Source organism: Danio rerio, chromosome 19 (genome assembly GCF_052040795.2).
Source record: "Danio rerio strain M-AB ecotype USA chromosome 19, GRCz13ab, whole genome shotgun sequence".
Classification (NCBI taxonomy): Eukaryota; Metazoa; Chordata; class Actinopteri; order Cypriniformes; family Danionidae; genus Danio; species Danio rerio.
Window position 1 is genome coordinate 35,984,591 of NC_141039.2, and position 24,981 is coordinate 36,009,571.

Below are 24,981 nucleotides of genomic sequence, written 5' to 3' on the forward strand. Positions count from 1 at the left end.
TACAGTTCATGCTGACACCTCTAGCGTACTGGCTTTAACACCGCCTCAAAATAACGTAGAATAAGGGACAGTTTTTTAGCAGGAGCGAGGTTTCTGCAGCCTCGCAGGCAATGTTGGGAAGCCAGGGGATTCAACCTGTCACGTTAGTCTTTAATAACTCCAAGAACTGTTTTCTTCACCTGTCATCAAACTTCGCTACTCATCTCTGTCTGCATGAGGTTTGTGTTCTGCTAGCAGCATTATAATACATACAAAACATATGCTAGCATTGTCCTGTATGATTGAACTCTGTTATAAGCAAGTGCTAGAAGTTTTTCTTGTCTAACACTATTGTGAATTCAGAACCAGATTTTGGAGCTGTCATGGGGTGTTTCTGCACCGGTGTTCCTCAGCTGGATCAGGTCCAGGTCTTCAGGTCCAGAGGACAGGGTTGAGATCAGCCGACAGCTGGGAGAGAAGCTTGGGCTCAGAGATGGAGAACAGGTTGGTCACTGGCTAAAAGAATGGTCCACCAAAAAGATTATTCTGTCAGAAATGTACACATCTGCATGCATTTCTTTTACCAAACTTAAAAAGAAAAGATTTTTAGGAATGCTGCTAACCAAAAAAAAAAATAAAAATTAGAGCAAGAAGTAAAATGGCAAGTTGTAAAAGTTTGGAACAACACGAATGTGAGTTAAAGAGTTCATTCATTCATTTTCTTTTCAGGTTAGTTCCTTTATTAATCTGAGGTCACCAAAGCGGAATGAACCGCCAACTTATCCAGCATATGTTTTACGCAGCGGATAGTTAAAGAGTTATACAGTATAATCATAATATTCATTTTATTATGTGTTACATATGGTGACAATGTGATTTGTGTGGGTGTCAGTGTTCTCAGCCAGGTGTGTAAATTAAAATATAAATTAAAACTATTTATAATCAGACTAAACAGGCATTAAAATGAACACAAGAATTACAAAATTAAGAAATTAAGAATTAAATTTCTTAATTAAGTTTAACATTTGTATATTAAAAAATGACTATACCTGTATGAGGAAGTCTAGTCATACTCTAGACCTTGATAATTCTCATAAATTATTAAACTGTTATTCCAAAATAAATTGTTAGTAACAAATATATTATGTTTAGATTGAAGATTGAAATATGTTATTGTGTTTAGATTAAATACCATTTTCCTTATTTATTAAATCACAAACAACTGGAAAATAAATTTGAATAATTAAAGTCATATAACACCAGAATTTTCACAGATGGATATACTCTTTTGTATAATGCCAAAGATTAACCCTATAAAAGTCATAACTGTAGCCCTTTAAAGATGTGTATCCTTAACTCTAATCCATTAAATTTTAATCATGATATTTACAAATAAAGTCTCTGGACTCAAAACAAACTCAAAAAGTTTGAGAACCACTGATTGGGATACTTTTAATATGGTTTTGTTGTGTTTTAGGGGTATCTTCGGCCCTGTCTTCAGGTGCAGTCAGTGCAGCAGGTGTCTGTTGAGCCTCTGTCACCGGATGACTGGGAGATCCTGGTAAGTTCATATTGAGTTCACCATGATATATATAATATAATGATCTGATATCTAGAAACTATATTCAGTCTCTAGATGTTCTGAAAGTGATGTGTGCATTTTAATGCATATAACTTGGGCCCTGTTTCTACCTGGTATTAGTATGCTTTCAATTAAACTTTTTAAAGAGACGATTTTTAATACTTGCGTCTATTTTTTCCGGTACACTCTACATTACTGGTCCTATTCTAATTTGATCCCTTGTGAATTTGCTCGCTTGCAGATTTACAGTAGCCACTACATTCATGATCAAGAAATCATGGATATTTCAAATCCAATAAACTGACCCTAAACACTACTGGATTTATTTGGCACAATTCTTCAGTGAATTATTATTCTTGCAGAAAAGTCCACTGCCATCTCACATTCACATTTGGGTCATCTCTAGGATAAAACATAGCTTTTCGGTGACCGTCTAGTCTTGTTCTCATTGATTGTACTGTTTTAAAAGGCAACAGTGGGTTAAATTAGTATTAAACATGGGAAAACATATTTCTAAAAGTGCAGTTGACTTGAAATGTTCACCAAATGTCAGTAACAACTAAGGTAATTTATGCATACAGAAGCAAACAAAAATAATTACTTAAAAAAATAAATTATGTGTAATAAAATCCATTCTACAAGAGACATCTTCATGCTGTTATTACCAACAAAAGCATTTCATACAAAGTATTAAATACATTTCAGTAGTTCAGTACCTTCTCCGCGTGTCATTCAATTGTTATGACATATAACTCATTTTTCAGATTTGTTTCGGTTTGGTTTATTTGCATGTTTGGGTTGTTTGAGTTTTTACTAAATTCAGGGTCAATTTTATTCGCCCTCAGCTTCTTTAGAAATATATTTACCAGGATAAATCATTCATTCATTTTTAGTCCCTTTATTAATTAGGGGATCCTGATCTAATAAGTTGATTAGATATTAATGGATTCTAATAAACTAATAAGTTTTACACAGCAGATGCCCTTCCAGCTGCAACCCAACACTGGGAAACACTCATTCACTCTTACATTCACACACATACAATATGAATAATTTAGCTTGTTCAATTCATCTATAGTGGTGGCGCAGTGAGTAGCACGTTCGCCTGACTGCAAGAAGGTCGCTGGTTCGAGCCTCGACTGGGTCAGTTTTCATTTCTGTGTGGAGTTTGCATGTTCTCCCCGTGTTTGTGTGGGTTTCCTCCGGGTGCTCCGGTTTCCCCAACAGTCCAAAGACATGTGGTACAGGTGAATTGGGTATGCTAAAAAAAAATCACCATAGTGTATGTGTGTGTGTATGAGTGTGTATGAATGTTTCCCAGTGATGCTGAAAGGGCAGCTGGAAGGGCATCCACTGCGTAAAACATATGTTGGATAAGTTGGTGGTTCGTACGGCTGTGGCGATCTCAAATTAATAAAGCGACTAAGCCGAAAAGAAAATGAAGAATGAATGAAGGAATTCACCTATAGTGCATGTTTTTGGACTTGTGGGGGAAACCAGAGAACCCGGTGGAAACAAACGAACACGGGGAGTACATTCAAACTTCACACAGAAATGCCAACTGACCCAGCCGAGGCTCGAACTAGTGACCTTCTTGCTGTGAGGTGATCATGCTACTCAATGCGCTACTGTGCTGCCCAGCATAAATCATGATGTGTTCAATACTTATTTTTCCTCTGTATATCAGATGACAGAGCTAAAATGGAGCATACATTTCTTTTTAGTCTAAAACTGACTGTAATTTATTCCAGGAGCTGCACAGCTTGGCTCTGGAGCAGCGAATCCTGGATCAGATCCGGGTGGTCTTCAGTGATGGTGTTTTTCCTGTTTGGGTGGACCAGCACACTGTCATCTATATCAGAATCGGTCAGCCAGCCAGCCCTTTTTAAACTGTCTTATATGTGGTTTTTGGATATGAATCTGTCCTTTACATTAACAATTCTTTGTTTTTTGTTTGTTTTAGCATCACTAACTCCATCTGTACCATACGGCCGACTGGAGCAGTTCACTGAGCTCATCGTCTCCCCCAAACTACACCCAGGGAGTGAACTACTCCATAAACCTCAATCAGAAGAGCCAAGACAACATCAAAACGTTAATATCACATCGTCTTCCATCTCAAATGCCTCTCAGGATTCACAAAATGATCATCCGGAGAGTTTGAATGAAGGCCATTGGGGAGGTATAGCTGATCTGAAAGGCCTGGTTAGATATCTGTTTACAAGAGGACGCGAGCCTGCAAAGGAGAAAATTGCTGTTCCCACAATTCCTGCCATCCTGAAAGACTGTATCCTCCGAACTTGCGGAAGCCCTCCTAGGTCTGTCAGCCATCATGGCTCGTGTCATGGAGATGTCCATATACTACCATGGAACCTTCAAGAGCAAGAGAACTGGAATCCAGGACAGTCTGCACTAACATATGGCAGACTTTCAAAGATTCTTTCTCCTAAAGAGCTCAGAGAGAAAGTCAAGCAGGCCATGGAGAAGAAGAAAATTAGAGATGCATCCCATAAAGAGAAGGACACGGAGGAGCATATGGAGAATTCTGCTGTGGTCAGGATGCTTTGTCACAATATAAACAGGCTACAGGAGGATCAAAAACTCAATAAATGCGAAGAAATTTACTCTGGAAAGATTTGGGTGAGTTATTCTATTATTATGATTATTATGGAGGAAGTTGTTTATATTAATGACTTCTCAGGAAGGGAACTTTGGCTGGTGAGAAACAGCTTGACCATTTAGAAAACTAGCAACTGAAATAGTTCTTGCATAGCAATATGATTAAAAAATACCCTCCTTCGTAATCGTCTAGCAGTGCTCTGGTGGAACTTTTAAATATTTGAAATTTTAAAACATTAAATAGAAAAACATCTGAACATGATTTATAGATTCAATATGTTTTTATCTAATGTTCACATTTTATTTATTTATTTATTCATTTTCCTTCGGCTTAGTCAGTACCGTGCAGAGGCTTTCCAAGGGACGTGCAGAACTGAAGAGTGGGGCAGAACATGGCAAGAACTAAGTAGCTGGGGGGTGTCTGGTATAGTACGCAATCGCAAACTTTTAATCAGGGGTCACCACAGTGAAATGAACCGCCAACTTGTCCAGCATATGTTCAACACAGCGAATGCCTTTCCAGCTGCAACCCAGCACTGGGAAACATCCATACACACTCATTCACACACATACCCTATGATCAATTTAGTTTATTTAATTCACCTGTACAGTTATTTTAGCTTTAGTTTTTCTTCTTTAAAACAAAAGCTCCAATGAAGAAAAGCAATCAGACAAACACGCAGATCAGTGTAATATCACGGTCATAAATTATGAAACTTATTTTTGCGATTTGCCAAAAAAAAAAGAAGACATACACCTGAGGACAAATAATAGGTTAAAAAGTCCTAAGATTGACGGTTACACACAAGAATAATTATATATCATGTTTAAAACAACAGAGATGCAAGAGATGAGATGGTCTGGCTGAAATAAAGCTTCTCTCGGTTGGATCTGTTAGCTAAGCTACCGCTGACTGCCTAGAGCTTATAGTGCGTCTTTAAAAATGTCAGACTTTCTTTATAAATATGCTGCCGATTTGACTTTAAAATAACTACATTCTCTTTTTAAAAGAATATAAATAAAACTTGATTTTGAGGCATAATAATGAGTATTTTACTAATTTTGCTGATTTTACATTTGCCATTGATCGTCCTCATCTGAGCACATGCAGCACATGTGTGTTGCTGTAGTGTCTACAGATGTTTGGGAGAAGTGCATTTATTTGGAACTGTGATCAAACTGACTGGAGCTACCTGTGTGTTTCAACGAAAATAATGCACACCCTCCAGCCAATCAGAATCAAGCATTTCAAAAGACCATGGAGTAATATTCATAATACCCCTCTCTTAAATAAATGGAGCCAATACAAATAAATAGAAAGAGATGTAATGTACTTGGATAGCCAGTATGATGCCGATATATTGAAATATTGTACATACTAGTATAATTTTTGTTGTTGTTATAGATCCCAAAGATGCTGCAGAGGCGTTTGAAAATAGACCTTCACTCAGCTGTGAGGATTCAGCCTTTGAAATCAATGCCAAGACTAGCTGAAACAGTCATGGTTCAACCATTGCAACCATTGGTAAGTTTTTCTTTCAAACATAAATTAATTATTTAAAAATAAATACTGTATTAAATACTGTTGTTTTTTCTTACTGTCTGCAGGCCGAGAGTGAAAAAGAAGAAGATATTCAAATGGCATTCCTCAATTGGTTGCATGCGCAGAGCCATCAGCCTTTGACCTGCCTGACAGGACGATCTAACATCATTCTCTTACCCTGTGCTGAAGGTGGAAGGAAGAACAATCAGTGATTCTTTCAAAGATATTACAACTCTTTTAATGCCACTACAGTTATTACAGACTAACCGGGAATTCTCTGTTCACAGGAAAGGAAGAGTTTGCCTTGACTGTGCTAAAACCAGAGCAACAGCAAGAGGATGAATTGTTCTTTCTGTCAAACAGTTTACTAAGAAAAACAGACATACAGGTATCAGATCATATACTGTGTATATTAACTTGTAAAATAATATTGTCAATTGTTGTTTTAATGATGTTCAAGCTGATATTGAGTATACACTCACTTTGTCACGCAAAAATATGACTTGAAGGCCTAATAGCATTCATTTTGATACAAAGCTTATTATAATGCTTAAGTTATGAATAGGGGTATAACGTGATTCGTACAGATCACAAATCACATGTTCGGAAGACATGTGACCTGCGGATTAATACTTTTTTTTTTTTTTACTCGTAGATTAATCCTAATTTTGTAACAACCTCTGAGAGATTGCCTCTCACATCATTCAAATCACATGTATGAAAGCATTTAGGCTTTCCTTTAAATATAATGTTGACGGAAAAATTTGTGGTAGGTTATTTTTGGGTTTCATTAAAGGTGTTTTCTGTCACTACATGTTTAGCATCAATGCATCACTGCATTCAGTGTAAACTGCACGATTAATCATTAAAAGTTTAAGATCATAACAACCATGCAACAAATTATAAATGATGGTAATTTGCATATATTTATTAATCCTTCCAATCGCTGCTCTCAAATCTGTGTTTGGAATACACAAAAATTAAGAAAGAGATTCAGTTAGTAGTTTTTTGATTTATTTACAAAGTTGCAAATAGTCAAATAACACAGAAGTACTGGGATAACAATTTAGAGTTTAGATAAAACAACTGATGTTTAAAGGAAAGATTTAAATGACCGTCATGTGCTCAAAAATTAACCCCTTCAGACCCTGCGTCCATTACAATGGACATCAAATGACATCCCATTTTTCTGAAATTTGGAACATAATTCAGGTCTGAAGGGGTTAAAGTTGTAGGTATCAATTACATTATTTACCTAAAAGGTGGCGACAACCTGCCATCAAAAATATGCCACTGAATAATTCTTCAAAAATGATCCATTTAGCAATGAAACATGAAGTTTTGAGTGAATAACTGAATAATTTATTGAAAATGATACTAAAAATAAATATGGGTTGTACAAATGATAATATTAGATTTCTACATTTAGCGTTATCAGCAACAGTAGTACTGAATATTTTACTGATTATTTTTATTCAGCTGATTATTTCTTCATTTTATTTTTAATAAAATTACAACTTCTATGTTCTGTTTGTTAAACCAAAAGTGTCTTGCAGTGCTGTTTTTGTAAAAAATGGAAAGCAAACTACATTTGTCTCCTCCCTTTTTTGGCTGATCTGAAAAAATTGTCTGATCCGTGACAAAAAAAACATAATGTGACTAATTATAAAAACAGGTGTTTTTATATTTATGATACCACAGTACCACTGAAGTAATAAGAGATACATTTTCCCCAAAATCGGCATGTGCACATTTTAGACACAATATCTCTTTCTTTTTTTGGTCAGTAAAAATAGAAACAAAGCCAGAGCAGAATATGTGTGTCTGGATTTAGTCTTGAAACAAATCAACTGAGTCAAATGATGCATTGATCTATTCAAAAAGACTGTTAATTAATTTCTAAATGAATTAGATGCTTCTTATGACTCATTTGACTAAATGATTCAATGAATCATTATTAGAAGAGAAACTTGTTGCCACCTACTGGCAGTTTTAGTGGGTTTTTTTAATCCATGATAATGACAGGAAAAATGTTGATTAGTTATTATTGTGGAAAAATACCTAGAAATATTGAGATCTTTATTGTGAATATTGCCCATCTATAAATGGCATTGTATTTTAAAGATTCATTTTTTTTTTCTCTTGGCTGCTCAACGAACAATCTTTGTTTAGATTGCCAGAGAACCACATAATTCTGACCACAGAGGTTCTGATAATGATACTGAAGATCAGTGTCTTGGCTTTCCCTCTCTCAGCTCTCTTGGGTATGCTCATTTTCTTCTTAAAATCAGGAAGTATCAATGTATCATTATGTAATATATTTAGCTGCACACATGATTGATTTAGCGAGGAGTCTGTGTGGTTGTTGTCTGTGTTTGCTCAGTGGGGTAGAGGACATCAGCAGGTCTGCTTTCCAGCACATCTCTCATGCTCTGTTGGGAGGTTCACTGTCACGTGAGCTCATCTCCACAGGACGGGGACTAAGGGGTGGAGCTCTGCTCATCACAGGTGCAAAGGTAACCTTCAGACACATATGCAGCGCTCTTATCAGATATGGAATACTTTATTTTAGCTTGAGGCAAATGCAGTAATTAATTGCAGGTGTTCTTGATTTCTCAACTTAGAACATTATTTAAGATTAGACTTTAGAGATCTGTCAATGCACATGTTTTAGGTAAATAGACTCTTGAATTGATGTGATGCATTGAAAAATGAATGTTTTCCAGTAATTCCCAACCAATAAAAAGTTATCAAAAAAGACGACACTGTCAGGCGTCAAAACAACGTTGAAATTAGGTCATCAGATGTCTTTAAAAAGATGTTTAGTTGTAAAGTGAAAGTTAAAAGACATATTTTTAGGTTGCATAAACGTTATGTGGAAATTATTCAAATGACCAGGAGTGAACATTATGTGGACATCATTCGAGTGTCTGGGAGCAGACGTTATGCAGATTTTATTTGAGTGACCAAGACCGATTGTTACGCAGACCGTGCCGACTGTGAGCAAGCATTATGTGGACTTTATTGTGTAGTGACCAGGAACAAACTTTTTTCAAGTGACTGGGAATAAATGTTATGGAGACATTATTCAAATGACCTGGAGCAAATTTTATGTGGATGTCTTTCGATTGACCTGGAGTAAACGTTATGTGAACATAAATAGAGGGACCGGCAGCGAACATTATTCAAATGACTAGGAATGAATGTTACACAGTCTTTATTTGAGTGACTGGGAGTGAATGTTTTGCGGACGTCTTTTAAATGACCATGAGTGAATGTTATGTGGATATAATTTGAGTAACTGGGAGTGAACATTTTGTGGGCATTATTTGAGTGGGCAGGAATGAACATTATGTAATTTGAGTTGCCGGGAGCTAATGTTATGTGGACATCATTCAAGTCTCCAGGAGTGAACACTATGTGGGCATCCTCTTAGTGACCAAAAATTAACGAGTAATCGGTCTCAAACGTTATGGGGTGTCCTACGAGTGACCAAAAATGGATGTCCTCCGAGTGACTGGCCTCAAACATTATGGGGGCGTCCTCTGGGTGACCAAAAACTAATGTCCTCAGAGTGATCGGCCTCAAACGTTATGGGGCGTCCTCCGAGTGACCAAAGATTAGCGTCCTCCGAGTGATCGGCCTCAAACATTATGGGGTGTCCTCCAAGTGACCAAAAATGAATGTCCTCTGAGTGACTAGCCTCAAACATTATTTCACTCTAGATCATTACCATAGACAATGCTAAGAGCTTGTTTGATACAAAGCTCAGTTTAAACAGCTCAAACGGTACAATAGTGCTGCTGATGCCACTTGGCTATTTAAGGGCGATGGAAGAGATATAGTGTAAGTGGTAAATCTTTGGCTTTTCTGTGCAGGGCAGTGGAAAGTCTTCTCTGTCCAGAGCATTGTGTAGAAAGGCTAGTGAAGACCTGGATGCCCACATTCAACTTTTGGACTGCAAGACACTGAAAGGTTGCCTGAAAATTTAACATGCCTTTTATAGGTCATATTTCTCGTTTATAATTATTTTTTACTGCATGAATTGTTTAGGTAAGAGAACAGACACAATAAGGCAGAGACTGGAGGACGTTTTTGAGCAGGCAGTTTGGAGGCAGCCCTCAGTGGTCCTGCTGGATGACCTGGATCATGTGGCCGGTGCTGCGACTTCACCTGAACATGAGCACGGACCAGAAGCTGTACTGCGGCAGCACATCTCACAGAGTTAGACCTCATACAGACATGCTTGGCTCTACATGTTTTAATCTATGAGGAACAGGGTGGACATCTTCTCTCTGCATGTTCTCCTCAGGTCTGAAGGATTTGGTGGATGAGATAGTGCTTCGATCCAGTCTCATCGCTCTAATAGTCACAGCACAGACTGAACATGCTCTTCATCCGACTCTAACTGTGGTGCAGGGCTCACATTTCTTCCAGAGCTTCTGCAAGATCCCAACACCAGATCAGGTCAGTTCAGGGAAAGGAAAAAATATTAATCATTGTTTTTCTAATAAATATTATAATTTAAAATGTAATGTGAAAAAATTTACAGACTTGTTTTCAAGGCTTTTAAGGCTTAACATCTTTATGGTTTCTCTTTATAGGCTCAAAGAGTTGAGATTCTGAAGTCTTTGATAGTGAAAAAGAGCTTCCAGGTCTGTCAGACTACTCTTGATCTGGACAGTGTAGCTAAGGAAACAGAGGGATTCATGGCGCGAGACTTGAATCTGCTGCTGGAGAGGGCCATCCATGCCAACACACTACACAACTCTGAAGGCAAGCACTTCATCCGCAAAAGTCTTTCTGTGATGTAGCTTTTTTCTCTAATCTCACTTTTCGGGATCTACAGATTTGAGCTGTAAGGACTTCAGACAGGCTCTCCAGGGCTTCACTCCTCCGTCTCTGTGGGACGCTCAGCTGCAGGCGCCTAGCGGGGCTGGGATGGAGAGGATTGGGGGTCTTCATGAGGCACGTCAGCTCCTGATGGACATCATACTGCTGCCGGCTAAGGTATTATTTTACAAAGAGTCCATTTCTTCAAACTTAAAATTTAAAAAAATTGTTGTTTACGTGCAACAGGTGTGAGTGGAAGAATTTTTCTCAATTCTATATTAAAGTGATATGTGGAATAAAATTATCTTTATAGGAAAAATAAAAAAAGAATTGTAAGATGTTTATTGTGAAACAAACAAAACATTTAAGTTTTTTTTGGATAATTTCACTATTGTACATATCTTCATATTAATATTTTACATTTTTTCTAATTATTATGAATGGTTTCATACAATAATAAAACCAAAAAAAATCTTCCCAGTCACTCTAAATTGATTAATATTAAAATTAGTGATTAAATTGATTAGTCTTTGTAAATTAAGCTGTTCAAGTGGCAAATTAAGCTATTCAAAGAGTCTTTTAATGCTGCAATGTATATTCAACTGTACAGAAAATGCATGATGATGAACTTTCATTAAAGGAATTTGGTTAACTTACAACAAACAAAAGTTACATACAGTACTTTTGACTAAAATTGGTGTAAATAAAAAAAGTGAAAAGTGGCTACTTAAAAAGCTGCACAATCAGCATTGTAAAAAATAAATAAATACACACACATATGTGTGTGTGTGTGTGTGTGTGTGTGTGTGTCTGTGTGTCTGTGTGTCTGTGTGTCTGTGTGTGTCTGTGTGTGTCTGTGGTTGTGTCTTTGTGTGTGTCTGTGTGTGTGTATTTTTTTTTTTTTTTTTTAATGTTGATTGTGCAGCTTAACATAGATATCGTTCTAGTAAATTGAAGGTGCTTCAGTGCAGTTTTCACAGTTGAAGTTCAGTTTAGTTTGGTTCAGTGTAATGTAAATGTCACTGCTGAAAGTCTTTAACCAAGCAAGTCCGTGGCGACAGTGGAGAAGAAACAAACTTTTGAAATCAATTGACCAAAGTGAAAGAAAAAAAATCTTGAGAAAATCCAGCTCAGCTGGGCAAGACCATTTCTCCTCTGGTCAAACGTCTTGTGCAGAGCTGCAGTTTCACTTTTAGTTTTGTTAGAGACTAGAAACGATCATTTAAAGCTAATTTATCTCTATAAAATAACTTACAGTGTGAGAAATAAGTATTGAACATGTCACTATTTTTCTCAGAGAACATATTTCCTAAGGTGCTGTAAGGATGGCTAAATCTCTCCATAACAACCAAAGAAATGCATGTATGAAAAGAAAACAAATCTAATTAGTTTACAAAATAAGTTATGCGTAATGAAATGAAATGACAGGAAAAAAGTATTGAACACTTGAAGAAAGGGAGGTGTAGAAAAGCAGTGAAAGCCCAGACAGCAGCTGAAATTTCTCAGTAGTTCTTCAGCAACCCTCTGCCCTTCGTCAGTGTAAATTAATATTAGCTGCTTCAGTCCAACATCTACATTATCAGGATGATGAAGATGAAACCAGTGTGAACATTTCAGCAAGACAATGATCCAACACACAGCCAAGGAAACTTAAATGCTTTCAGAGAAAGAAAGTCAAACCGTAGAATGGCCCAGCCAATCGCCTGACTTGATTCCAATAGAAAATACAAAATAAAGTTTAGATTTGATAGACAAAACCCACATAACTATCAAAATTTTTACACTGTTGAAGTTAATGTATGTGCAATGCATGTGACTTCATTCTCCATATGAGAAGCAACTTTAAGCTGCCATCAACAACAAAAAAAACTTTTATATAAAGCATTAAATGTGTTTCAGTAGTTCCATACTTTCTCCTTGTGTCATTCCATTGTTATTACACATAAAAAAAAATCTGATTTTTTTGTTGTGTTTTATTTTTATTTTTGTATTGTTTGAGTTTTTACCAAAATCTGGTTTAATTTTATATCAACAGCATTGAATAGAAATTTTCAATATTATTCCTGAAAAAAACTCATAAAACATAAAAGTTTACCATTTTTTTGACTGTTGAATTTCCATCTTATTTCCCTGCTGATGTATTTTTGTAGTAATGGTGTTTTGTGTGGTCATGTTGTGTCCAGTATCCGCTGCTCTTCTCCAGTCTGCCCCTGCGTCAGTGCTCTGGTGTGCTGCTGTATGGAGCTCCTGGGACAGGCAAGACTCTACTGGCTGGAGCTGTGGCCAAAGAGAGCGGCATGAACTTCATTAGCATCAAGGTGAGGGAATGTGTAATGTATGCATGTTGCTATCAAAATATTTAAATTTATTTAAATAAAACATAGATAAACCAATACATGGGTAAACATACACAATTACTAAAAAGATTTCAAGTCAAAATCCAAATTTAAACCCCTTGGAGACAAGGGGCTCTATTTTGACGGTCCATGCGCAGAGTGCAAAATTCAGGGCGCAAACGCTTTCAGGGCGTGTCAGGATGCGTTTTTGCTAATTTAAGGACGGGAAATCTGCCTTGCGCCGCGGCGCATGTTCTAAAAGGGTTGAGTTTATTTTCTTAATGAGTTATAGGTGTGTTTTGAGAATAAACCAATTAGAATCTCCCATTCCCTTTAAGAGCCAGCTGCGTCGCGCCAAGAGAGCATTCGCTATTTACAGGACGCAAAGTAAGTCTAAGTGGAAAAAATGAGCATTTCACAAGCAAACAGTTAACAGTTTTTTTAACAGAAAACTGTTAAACAGAGCATCTACTGCGTGAGAATGAGAGATAATGGATCACTTTCGCTCTTGGATTGGGAAACTTTTACGCACAGACATCAATTAGTCTATAAATAAATACTTTTGTTTAAGCGCAAATATTCGTTTCAAAACTATTTCTAAATTCAGTTCTAATTTCCAGCAAACGAATAAATGAATAATAATAGCAAAATGTGCTCTAAAACCTGAGTTATATCCTAAAACACATGCTGTTTCCCATATGGTCTAAAACATGACAGGTGGGCAAATCTAAGCTTGTTTTTAATAAAACAAATATAAATATGGATATAAAAAAATAATACTGCTAATAATAATAACATTATACAAAAGCAAATTGTTATGAATGAACTGAAAAAGCCTCCCGAGATGAAGAAGACATAAAAGCAGTGTTTTTTCATATTTATGTAGGCTAGAAAATAATATGTTTTGTAATATTTTAATCCTTTATATTTATATTCTATGTCTATTCTTATTATATCCTATATATATATCCTTAATATTTACATTTTTTCATATGTAAAGATATTTGCCTATTGCTCTCTTGTGCGTATTAAGTAGTGCGTAAGCGAGGCCGAGTTTAGACCGGGTTAGTTTTGGTCTAATGAAAAATCTATTATAGATTCTCAAAATAGCAACGCGCCAGCGGTCCGCCTCAGAACGCCTTCCTTTTTAGACCAGAACGCCTATGGGCGCAAGAATGAGCGCTAATGCATTTGCTATTTAAACAGCATAGCGCAACGCCTCAAAACGACTCTTGCGCCAAGCTAAAACTACCAAAAGACTACTGCGCCACGCCTTGCGCCACACTGTATGATAGGGCCCAAGGTATTTAATGTGTGAATATAAAAAAAGTTTTATATCTTTCTTTTCCCCTCCTAGGTATTTTAATCTGTTCATGATGTTTTTCTTTCTAAATATTAGTGGAAGGCACTGTATAATCTAATAAAAACACAATACATATTATTGTGTACATAATATATTATTTTCTCCAGGGTCCCGAACTCCTCAGCAAGTATATCGGAGCCAGTGAGCAGGCAGTGAGAGATGTGTTTCAGAGGTCTGTCAGAATGTACACAGACACTTCTTTTTGAGTTTGAATGAAGAGTCATCACTTTGTGTGGGTTTGTGTTGCTGCAGGGCTCAACAAGCAAAGCCTTGCATCCTGTTTTTTGACGAGTTTGACTCTCTGGCTCCTCGAAGGGGTCATGATAATACTGGGGTCACAGACCGTGTGGTTAATCAGCTGCTCACACAGCTGGATGGAGTGGAAGGACTCACAGGTACAGTACTTCAGGGTCAAATGCTGGATCCCGACATGTGTTTTACAGCAAGAGCTTCTTCCCTTTGAATCTAATACTTTTGCAAATGTATGCACATCAATCTCAACTGGGTGTTCAACCAAACAAAATGGATGCAAATATTTGTCAAAAGACACCAAAAGCTCAAAACCAAAATATCAAATGTATTCACTTTAAGTGTATAACGTTTCGAGTCTGATGAAGAGCAGGTACTCGACATGTTATATACTGTGATAACCGGTGTTAAGGAAAGTTACTTTTGAAAGTAATGCATTACAATATTGAGTTACTCCCCAAAAAAGTAGTTACTAATTGCATTACTTAGTTACTTTTTATGGTAAGTAATTCCTTAGGGTACTTTTAAGCTACTTTTAAGTTACTTTTTCATACCTTGAGGCTTGATCTCTTTCAGAACTTAGGTTTTTTCAACACAGGCTCATTCTGGAAACATAAACCTCTGGACGTTTCTGGAGACTGCGAATTATGTAGCCGGAGATACGTATGGCTGCATTTCATTTTTTAGGCAAACGCTACGGGTGGTATGATGCCGTTCCTTTTCCGCTTACCGTCTGACCTTCGAGTGGAGGGCTTTCCCGCTGCAACTAGTTTGTCCAGTTAGCACGTCGTGTACTTTGGCGGACTTGAGATACAGAGAGGAGCTGACGATGACGGGTTTGAGTTCGGGGAAGAGCGGTTCCTAAAATCATGTAATACAAAAACAGAATCAGCCAGTTCATACCAGGGTGAGAATGTGGTAAAATCCGAGAACGTGGTAAAAATCAGCTTTTCTTTTTTGTAAATTGTTGGTTGGGTTTAGGGAAGTAAGCGGGTGTCAGGTCAATCAGTAAAATTGGTTGGGTTTAGGGAAGGAGGAGGGTGGGTCAGTCGATTGGCCGGTTACACAGTCAATCATTCAGTCAGACAGACGGTCGTTCGACAGCAGCCTCTGGTGGGTTTACGAGAGAACATTGCGCGTGCGAACGCCACTCGCGAGAGACATTTGTGATACGAAAAATCGCATATAGCGGCCTCTCATGGATTCGCTAAAACAAAAACTGCTAAAATACGTACCTCCCTCCACGGGACTACGTTTTCAGAATGAGCCTGGGTTGGGTTTTTTTCTACACCTTCGTTTACCTTTAAAAACAATCTAATTTAAAAAAAGATTAGAATAATGTTACCTTCTGAGAACTTCCTGATGCTATACATGCCGTATATACAGATTAATAAAAGTTGAAAGCAATGAGTTTGCTACAGTAAACTGTTGGTTCAGTAAAATCACTGTCCATTGAGACTATAATCCCCTTTTCATCCATGTGTTCAAAATAGTGTTAATACTTCCATCACAGAAACATAAGGCTCTACCATCTTGGTTTCTACCTGTTTATGCGGGGAGCTCATTCTCTCATTGAGTGTGATTCAACAAGATTACACTATTTTTAATTCAGCAATTAATTTTTTAAAAAGTGAATTAATTAATCTAAAAAGGAACTCGCGTTACATTTAAAAAAAAAAGTTACTCAAATATTAATACTTAATTTTTTAAAGTTGTTCGTTACTTTACTCGTTACTTAAAAGTAATATTATTATGTAACTTGCGTTACATGTAATGCGAACCAGCAACTTTCTTGCTGTGAGGGGATCATGCTACCCACTTTGCAACCGTGACGCTCCTGTGTAAGCATTATTTAAATTAAATTTACCTAGTTATAAGAATACATTTCTAATATTTATTTCTTAATAATTTATGATATGCTGTAATAAATTTGAACATGCATAGTTTTTCTTATTATTTACCACATATACATAGACATTATATGAAACATTAGGAAAATTTACTTGAGTGTGGTATGGTGGCTCAGTGGTTAGCACTGTCGCCTCACAGAAAGAAGGTCACTGTTTCGAGTCGCTGCTGAGCCAGTTGGCATTTCTGTGGGTTTCCTCCAGGTGCTGCGGTTTTCCCCAAGTCCAAAGGCATGCGCTATAGGTTAATTGGATGAACAAAATTGGCCGTAGTGTGTGTGTGTGTGTGTATGGGTGTTTCTCATTACTGGGTTGCAGCTGGAATGGCATCTGCTGCGTAAAACATATAAAACATATGCTGGAATAGTTGGCGGTTCATGATAACTCAGAGGCTAATAGAGAAAATGAATGAATGAATGAAATTTACTTAAAAATCTTGGAAAAGTTATGGAATTTTAGTAGTATAAAAAGTGTATGAACCCTGAATATTTCAAAGACAGACTTGTATTTATGTGATCTGTGAAAGTCACTGTATATATGTTTGTTTGTTTTTTGCAGGGGTGTATGTACTGGCCGCCAGCAGTCGTCCTGACCTGATAGATCCTGCTCTTTTGAGACCCGGACGACTGGACAAGTCTCTCTACTGCCCTCCTCCTGATCGGGTCAGCATGCTAAATCCAGCTCACATCGGTTTAACCTCTTTACTCCTGAAAATCCATTTATATGCAGATGTATATGTGCTCTTTAGGCGGCTCGGCTGGAGATCCTGAGGGCTTTGACTCATTCTGTGCCACTGGCTGCAGATGTGGATTTGGATCAGATTGCTGGAGCAACAGAGCTGTTCACTGGAGCTGATCTGAAGGCCCTTCTCTATAACGCTCAATTAGAGGCCATACACAGCAGCCTGGGGCCCAACCTACTGCATGTGTGTTAAATACAAATTCAGACAAGCACACAACTCTGGCAGCAAGATTAGTTAGTGATCTGTATGGATTTTTCAGTGGCTGGGGCACATGAGTAAAGAACAGCGGTCAAAGGTCAACACTGTTGTTTAAAGGTTTAGAGCATAGGTCTCAATCTTGATTCCTGGAGTGCCGCAGATATGCACATTTTTGCTCCAACCCTATTTAAAAACAGCTGATTCAACTAATCAAGGTGTTTAAGACGACTAACGGTTATTACGCAGGGGTGACTTGGAGGTGGTTGGAGATAAACTATGCAGAGCTGTGGCCCTCCAGGCAGGGCCAGCCCATGGCATAGGCAGTATAGGCAAATGGTAAGGGCGCTGTACATCCAGGGGGCGCCAGAAATGAGCGGGGGTAAGTTGGTTTTGTTTTCAATATTCCTGACACACATTCAGTGATAGATGGCAATAACTCAAAAACCTCTTACCCTAAAAAGATCTAAAGTGTGTTTCCTACAAAAAGACAAAGCTGGTTATGTTTCACAGCTGTCTTTTTCTTTTTTTTTCGCTCGATATTACGAGCTCTGCTCCATTTAGCCTGGGATATGCGTTTAGCCGGGAGAGCTGAGCTCGCGCGGAGTGGAGCTCTCCGTAAGGGACCGTCGGAAAAGTGCATCTTTTTTTTTCGTTTTTTTTTTTTTTTTTTTTTTTTTGCTCTATCCTGCTTGTTTTATTTTAAACACAACTAATTTTCTCCTAAATGAGCACAACAGTTACTAAAGTAGTCAAATGCTTCATTCATTCATTCATTCATTATAGATCGGTGCATTCTTACATTAACACCTCTGAGACCATTGGTTTAGAGTCTACAAGATTTGTTGTAAAGTAGTAAAAGAATGAGTCTTACATTCAATTTTTTCAAATATATAATAAAAATGTGTAGTCTGAAAATAAAAGAAATGCATAACAGTGATGAAATCTAGTCAAAATCTAAAAAATTTAATAGATTTTAAAATGTAATTATTTCTGATGATAAAGCTTACATTTTATCATCATTACACCAGTGTTAAATGTCAGACGATCTTTTAGAAATCATTATCATTTGCAGATTTGATGCTGAAAAACATTTCTGTGAACACTTTAGGTTAAGCAACAATTCACTTTATTAACTACTGGCTTATTTGCTGCCTATTATTAAGATATTAACTGTATATTAGTTGTGGCAAATTATGATTTTATACCTAAACATAACTAGTACCATACTATCTATTAATACACAGCTTATTAGCAGTTTATTGAGCTTATAGTCTTAGTTTATGGTTTGTTAGTAGCATGAATTGTGACTTGAAATAAATAGTTACCACAATTTGTATTATTAGCAGTTTTGAAAACATTTGTACTGCCTTATATGTTTGTGGAAAGAGCTGTATATGATGACCATTCAAAATGTAATTATAATAATTATTTCTAAAAGATTATGTGACACTGATGAGAAATAACTAAAAATTCACCTTTGAATCTCAGGAATAAATTACTTTTTTAAAAACTATAACATAGAAAACAATTATTTTAAATTTAAATAATATTTCAAAATATTAATTAGATTTTAGATTGAATAAATGCAGCCTTACTGAGCAGAAGAGACTTCTTACAGTAGCTTACCGATGACAAACTTTAGAATGGTTTATGAATGATACATATTTTTTCATCCATCAATCACTGTCAAAACTGCCCTTCTTTTATTTCCATCCAATCATCCAATTTTATCCTTCTCTGTATCCCTTTTTATGGCCTAGTTGATAATTCATTCATTCATTCATTTTCTTTGCGGCTGAGTCCCTTTATTAATCTGGGGTCGCCACAGCGAAATGAACGCCAACTTATGTTTTATGGATATGTTTTATGCAGCAGATGCCCTTCCAGCTGCAACCCATCACTGGGAAACACCCATACACACTCATTCACACACATACACTACAGCCAATTGTAGCTTACCTGGTTCACCTATCGCTCATGTCTTTGGACTTGTGGGGGAAACCGGAGCACCCGGAGAAAACCCACACCAACAAGGGGAGAAAATGCCAATTCCACACAGAAATGCCAACTGACCCAGCCGAGGCTCAAACCAGTGACCTTCTTTCTGTGAGGCGATAGTGCTACCCACTGCGCCACTGTGATGCCCCCTAGTTGATAATTAATAAGTATTATAATTTGAATAACTGGCCTGGTTGATGTAAATTTATATGATAGAATATTGATCTAAAAACTACCCTAAAACAGTGGTTCCCCTGCCTGTGACCCCCTTTCCCCCCAGAAAAGATTGTAAGGCCCCCCCTTCACATTTAATTAAGTTAGCAGTAGTTATGACAAAAAAAAAAGATTGATTTTAAACAAACAGTATGTTTGTTACTATATCTAGATATGTTTATGCACAAATTATAGCCTAATGTAAAATATAAAAGCAAAACATCAGTAGGCCATTAGTATTAGGTATACCATGCAGTATTGGGGATGAGTCGTCTGCAAATGTCTTATTAATTTTTGATGGCTCTATGCATTCGTTAGCAAGAACTTTGGCACAAATAATGCACTGTGCTGGGTCAGGGAAACTTTGCTTCGAGAATGTGGAATAAAACCATAGTTCCAGTAACTATCTTGGTATTTCCTGCATACCGTGTTTTCAGTATTGCTAGAGCTGTGACCCAAAAAGTTTGGAGCTTCCTCACCTGGGTCCAGAATGCTTGGGTCATTAGTATCAGCTGCTTTAGGCGAATCAGTGAGACAAATTTGTTCATTTTTTGGTCAGCCAGGGCATTTTTTCAAGGCAACTTGATCGTTCTCCTAATTGTCCTCAGCTAAAACAATTTTAAAATATGACATGACATCCCTTACAGAGCTTGCGGAGGGCTCTCCTATTGAGAACCGCTGCCCTAGAATATTAAATACAAATAATCACATATAAAGCTGAATGATCTTGTGTTTGAATCTGACTCCCTCTGCTGTTGTCTAGGATCTGGGCTCCGGGTCAGACAGTGATGTCAGCCTCTCCTCCCTGATCTTCCTGAACCACAGCAGCGGGTCGGATGACTCCGCTGGAGAGGGAGACGCAGGACTGGAGCACTCCATGGTGCTTTTGGAGCCCAGTGAACTCCCACCTGAGGACCCACGACACAACATCTGGCGCCTTTACTTCGGAAGCTCTTTTGAGTCTGAACTGGACAACCAATCCCTGGTGAAAAGTCATTTATCAATGTTATAATGAATTATTGTTTAGAAACATGCATAAACATGTCTATTCATATGTCTTCTAAAAGGAACACTTCTTTTGAAAATAGACTCATTTTACAAGTATACTAGAGTTGGTTACCATTTTTTAATCCATTCAGTCGAACTCCAGTTCTGTTGGGTGCAGTTTTAGCTTAGCTTAGCATAGATAATTGAATCCGATTAGACCATAAGCATCTCACTCAAAAATAGCAAAAAATGTTTCCATTTAAAAGTTGCTACTTTCTAAAGCTGATATGGCTACAAACTACTGTATACTCTCATTCCAACGTTATAATCAAGAAACAGTGCCTTCAGCAGGGGGAATGAAAATTCCTAGCACCTGAAAATAGCAGTCATGCTATAGCCACAAAGATCCTTTATTATTACACCAGAATGAAAGTATACTTCCTAAACATACCGGCTTAGAAAATAGCAACTTTTCATTTTCTATCAGTCATTTTTGAGATGCTAAGGGCCTAATCTAAAAAAAGTGAACTGTTCCTTCAATACAGGGGTGTCCAAACTTGGTCCTGGAGGGCCGGTGTCCTCCTGAGTTTAGCTCCGACTTGCTTCAACACACCTGCCAGGAAGTTTCTAGTATATCTAGTAAGCTTGATTAGCTGGTTCAGGTGTGTTTGATTAGGGTTGGAGCTAAACTCTCCAGGACACAGGCCCTCCAGTACAGCTTTAATGCAATTGATTGGATTTCATTCCAGCTACTACAGTATGCTGATTCAGCACTTTTTGAGCTGCTATTGAGGCTGTCGCTTTCTGTTTGCTTTGCTCCCAGAATTCTCAGTGCCTGTCTGGACCCAATTCCACCGCCCCCGACCTGACAGGGGCATCGGTGAGGGATCCAAGCTCCTGTCATGCCCCTGTGTTCATGTCCTGTGTGCAGCAGGGCTTCCAGGAACTGAGTCATGAGCAGTCTGAACGCCTCCGAGCAGAAGTCAGCACCGTTAAAAATAGTTACCGCAAAACCACGGTCAGTTGCTGCACTGTCCTCACATCATACGTCCACATAATGATGTAAAATATCTAGTCTTTCTGTTTTTTAAAAATCACTATAACCGTTTATCATCCATCTATTTTCCCCATCCTAATTCTATATACAACTAGTTTTTTTCCCAATCTATCATTCTAAAAGCTTTTGCTTCCCTCTACTCATCAATCCTTCTTGTTTCCTCCATAATAATTCTACTCCGTCTGTCAATCCATCCAAGTTTACTATCACTATATCCATCCATTGCTGGATGCCGTAGTTATTCATCATCCTTCCATTCATCTATTCATGCCGTTTTCCCCATTCATTGCTTTATCTTTTTATTTCTTCATCTATCTCTGTCATTTTATCCATCTATATTTTCCATCCATCAATCTGTCCATACGTCCGTCCGTCTGTCCATCCATCCATCAAGCTCTTTAGTTTATCCATCTATCCAGTTCTCATTTATTTTTATATCTAGTTTTTCTATCTGTCCAACCATCTGATTATTTATCTCTCCATTCCAACACTTACAGCTATCTAACCATCCATCAATCTATATTTTCCATCTGTTCATCATCCATCTGTCCAAGTTACCCACCCAGTTTTTCTATCCATTGCTAAATCCTCTTTTTTTATTTTATTTATTTATTTTTTCATCATGTTCTACTGTCATATATCTTCCCATTCTTCAATCCATCCATTGCCCTGTCCGTTTAGTTTCCATCTTATCCATCCATTCTGCTAGTGCTTTGCTATAGCTCTCCTTTTTTCCATCCATCTATCAGTCTATTTTTTCCATGTCCATTCATCCACCCACCCATCTAGTTTTCCTGTCCATTTTTATATGCCTCTAATTGTTCATCCATTGATCTATCCATCCTGCTTGTCAATCCATCCTCCTGTTCATCCATCACTGTATCTCTTTAGTTTATCCATCCATCCATCCGGTTTTCTCATCCATTTTTATATCTAGTTTTTCTATCCGTCCAACCACCTAGTTATATATCGATCCATTCCAACCCTTAAATTCTCCATCTAACCCTCCATCAATCTATATTTTACATATATCCACGTTATCCACCCAGTTTTTCTATCCTTTGCTAAATCCTCTTATTTATTTATTTTTTCATTTTTCATCATGTTCTACTGTCATATATCTTCCCATCCTTCAATCCATTCATTGCCCTATCCATTTAGTTTCCATCCCATCCATCCATTTTGCTAGTGCTTTGCTATAGCTCTCATTTTTTCCATCCATCTATCAGTCTATTTTTTTTCCATCTGTCCATATTTCCATTCATCCACCTATTTAGATTTCCTATAAATTTTTTTATGCCTCTACTTGTTCATCCATTGTTCTATCCATCATGTTTGTCACTCCATCCTCCTGTTTATCCATCGCTGTATCTCTTTAATTTATCAATCCATCCATCCAACCATCTAGTTTTCTCATCCATTTTTATATCTAGTTTTTCCATCCATCCAACCATCTAGTTATTTATCTATTCATTCCAACACTTAAATTCTCCATCTAACCATCCATCAATCTATATTTTCCATCTATCCACGTTACCCACCCAGTTTTTTCCATTTATTTCTAAATCCTCTTATTTACTTTTTTGATTTTTCATGAAGTTCTACCATCATATATCTTCCCATTCTTCAATCCATCCATTGCCCTATTCGTTTAGTTTCCATCCCATCCATCCATTTTGCTAGTCCTTTTTTTTATAGCTCTCCTTTTTTTCCATCCATCAGTCTATTTTTTTCCATGGTTCCATTCATCCACCCACCCATCTAGTTTTCCTATCCATTTTTATATGCCTCTAGTTTTTCATCCATTTATCTATCCATCATATTTTTCAATCCATCATCCGGTTCATCCAGTGCTGTATCTCCTTAGTTTTCCTTCCATCCATCAATCCATTTTCCTATCCATTGCTGTATCTCTATTCAACCAACTACGGTCTCCATCTATTCAGCAATCCATCCATCTGTTCATCCACCCACCCTGGGGACTGTGTTGGAGAGTCTATAGTCACCATTGCTGCTCATTAGAAAAGATCTTCTGCTTATTTGTGTTGACAGGATGAATCCTCATCATCACTAGTCCAGACCAGCCCCAGTAAACCTGGCTCTCTCATATGCCAAACTCACCTGACCACAGCCTTGGCTAACACCAGAGCATCTGTCAGCAGAGAAGACTGGAAGAGATACACTGAACTGTGAGTATCCCCATATTACACCTTTCACAAACATATTCTTTAACGTATTTGAAATGTACTGTAACCACAATCAAACCACTGCACTGCTAAATCACACATTTGTGTTGTTGTTTTTGTCTCCGTCATGCAGATATGAATCGTTTGGTGCCCCAAAGGAAAGAAAGTCTCAGAGTAATGTTTTATTTAAAGCAGGTCAACGGGTGACCTTGGCTTAATGGGAACTGTGCAGAAATTAACACAGCTCAGGGCATTAGCAGGTATTTTTTCACAGAGATTCTCATGTGATAAAATTACGTTAAGTGCAACAATGTGTCCATGTTAAAAACGTCAGTTTAGTAGCACTGAACAAATAATTTAAAGATAATTTTGAAGTTCATCAAGTGGTGTGTTTGCTAAATTGCTAAGCTGCTGTAGATGATATAAATAAAACAAATGTATATACATTTAATAACTTTTTAATAAATGATAGGATTTCTGGTGCCTGCTTACTTTCTCCATTGTCTCTAATGCACTGCACATCCCTCAAAAAAACAAACTTGGAAATTTTCTAGTTAATGGCTTTTAGTGGCTACTGATTACTGTTGCTTTGTCTCTAGCACAGTGTTTCTCAAAATTTCTCTTCCATTCACAACATCGTGACAAGGTAATAGCTTAGCATTTTGCTTGGGTAATTGGAAACAGGTAGGGTCTGGAAACGTTCCCAATCACTCAAGCAAAATGCTAACTAGCTCGCTAGCTTTTCAGCTAGTTTAACTGTTCAAATGAATTGTGCTTGTCACATTTTTTTTAAAACTCTATTTAGATTTTCATTGAAAAACTTTATACATTTCATACAGTACTGCCTACAATATGCTACTTCATTACAAAGAGATATACCATATGTCAAAATTCTTTTGGAAGTACTTACAGTGAATTTAACTTACTACTGTACATAAAGAAACTCAAAACCCTACCACCAACTCCACCCATCTAACATTGATTAAAATATTTGTGGAAGGTTCATAAAAAATAAAATACAAGGCATATATATATATATATATATATATATATATATATATATATATATATATATATATATATATATATATATATATATATATATATATATATATATATATATATAAATAACATTTACAATCATATATGGATCTGGCTGGGACAAAAATTTTAAATTGAAGCATGGTGT

The 24,981-nt window shown here is 37.1% G+C and overlaps 1 protein-coding gene across 1 annotated transcript; it reads left to right on the forward strand.

The window, feature by feature from the left end:
* Window positions 1-110: 110 nt before the first annotated feature.
* pex1 (peroxisomal biogenesis factor 1) lies at window positions 111-24,010 on the forward strand. The gene is given in 24 exon segments (NM_001170835.1): window positions 111-218; window positions 343-483; window positions 1,457-1,540; window positions 3,313-3,427; window positions 3,525-4,201; window positions 5,586-5,705; window positions 5,789-5,912; window positions 6,011-6,111; window positions 7,896-7,987; window positions 8,107-8,239; window positions 9,602-9,698; window positions 9,777-9,947; window positions 10,036-10,190; window positions 10,328-10,499; window positions 10,573-10,733; window positions 12,740-12,874; window positions 14,363-14,427; window positions 14,508-14,650; window positions 16,970-17,073; window positions 17,160-17,336; window positions 20,326-20,547; window positions 21,373-21,567; window positions 23,659-23,795; window positions 23,926-24,010. Coding segments are annotated over 24 exon segments (3,714 nt in total).
* The last annotated feature ends 971 nt before the right edge of the window (window positions 24,011-24,981 follow it).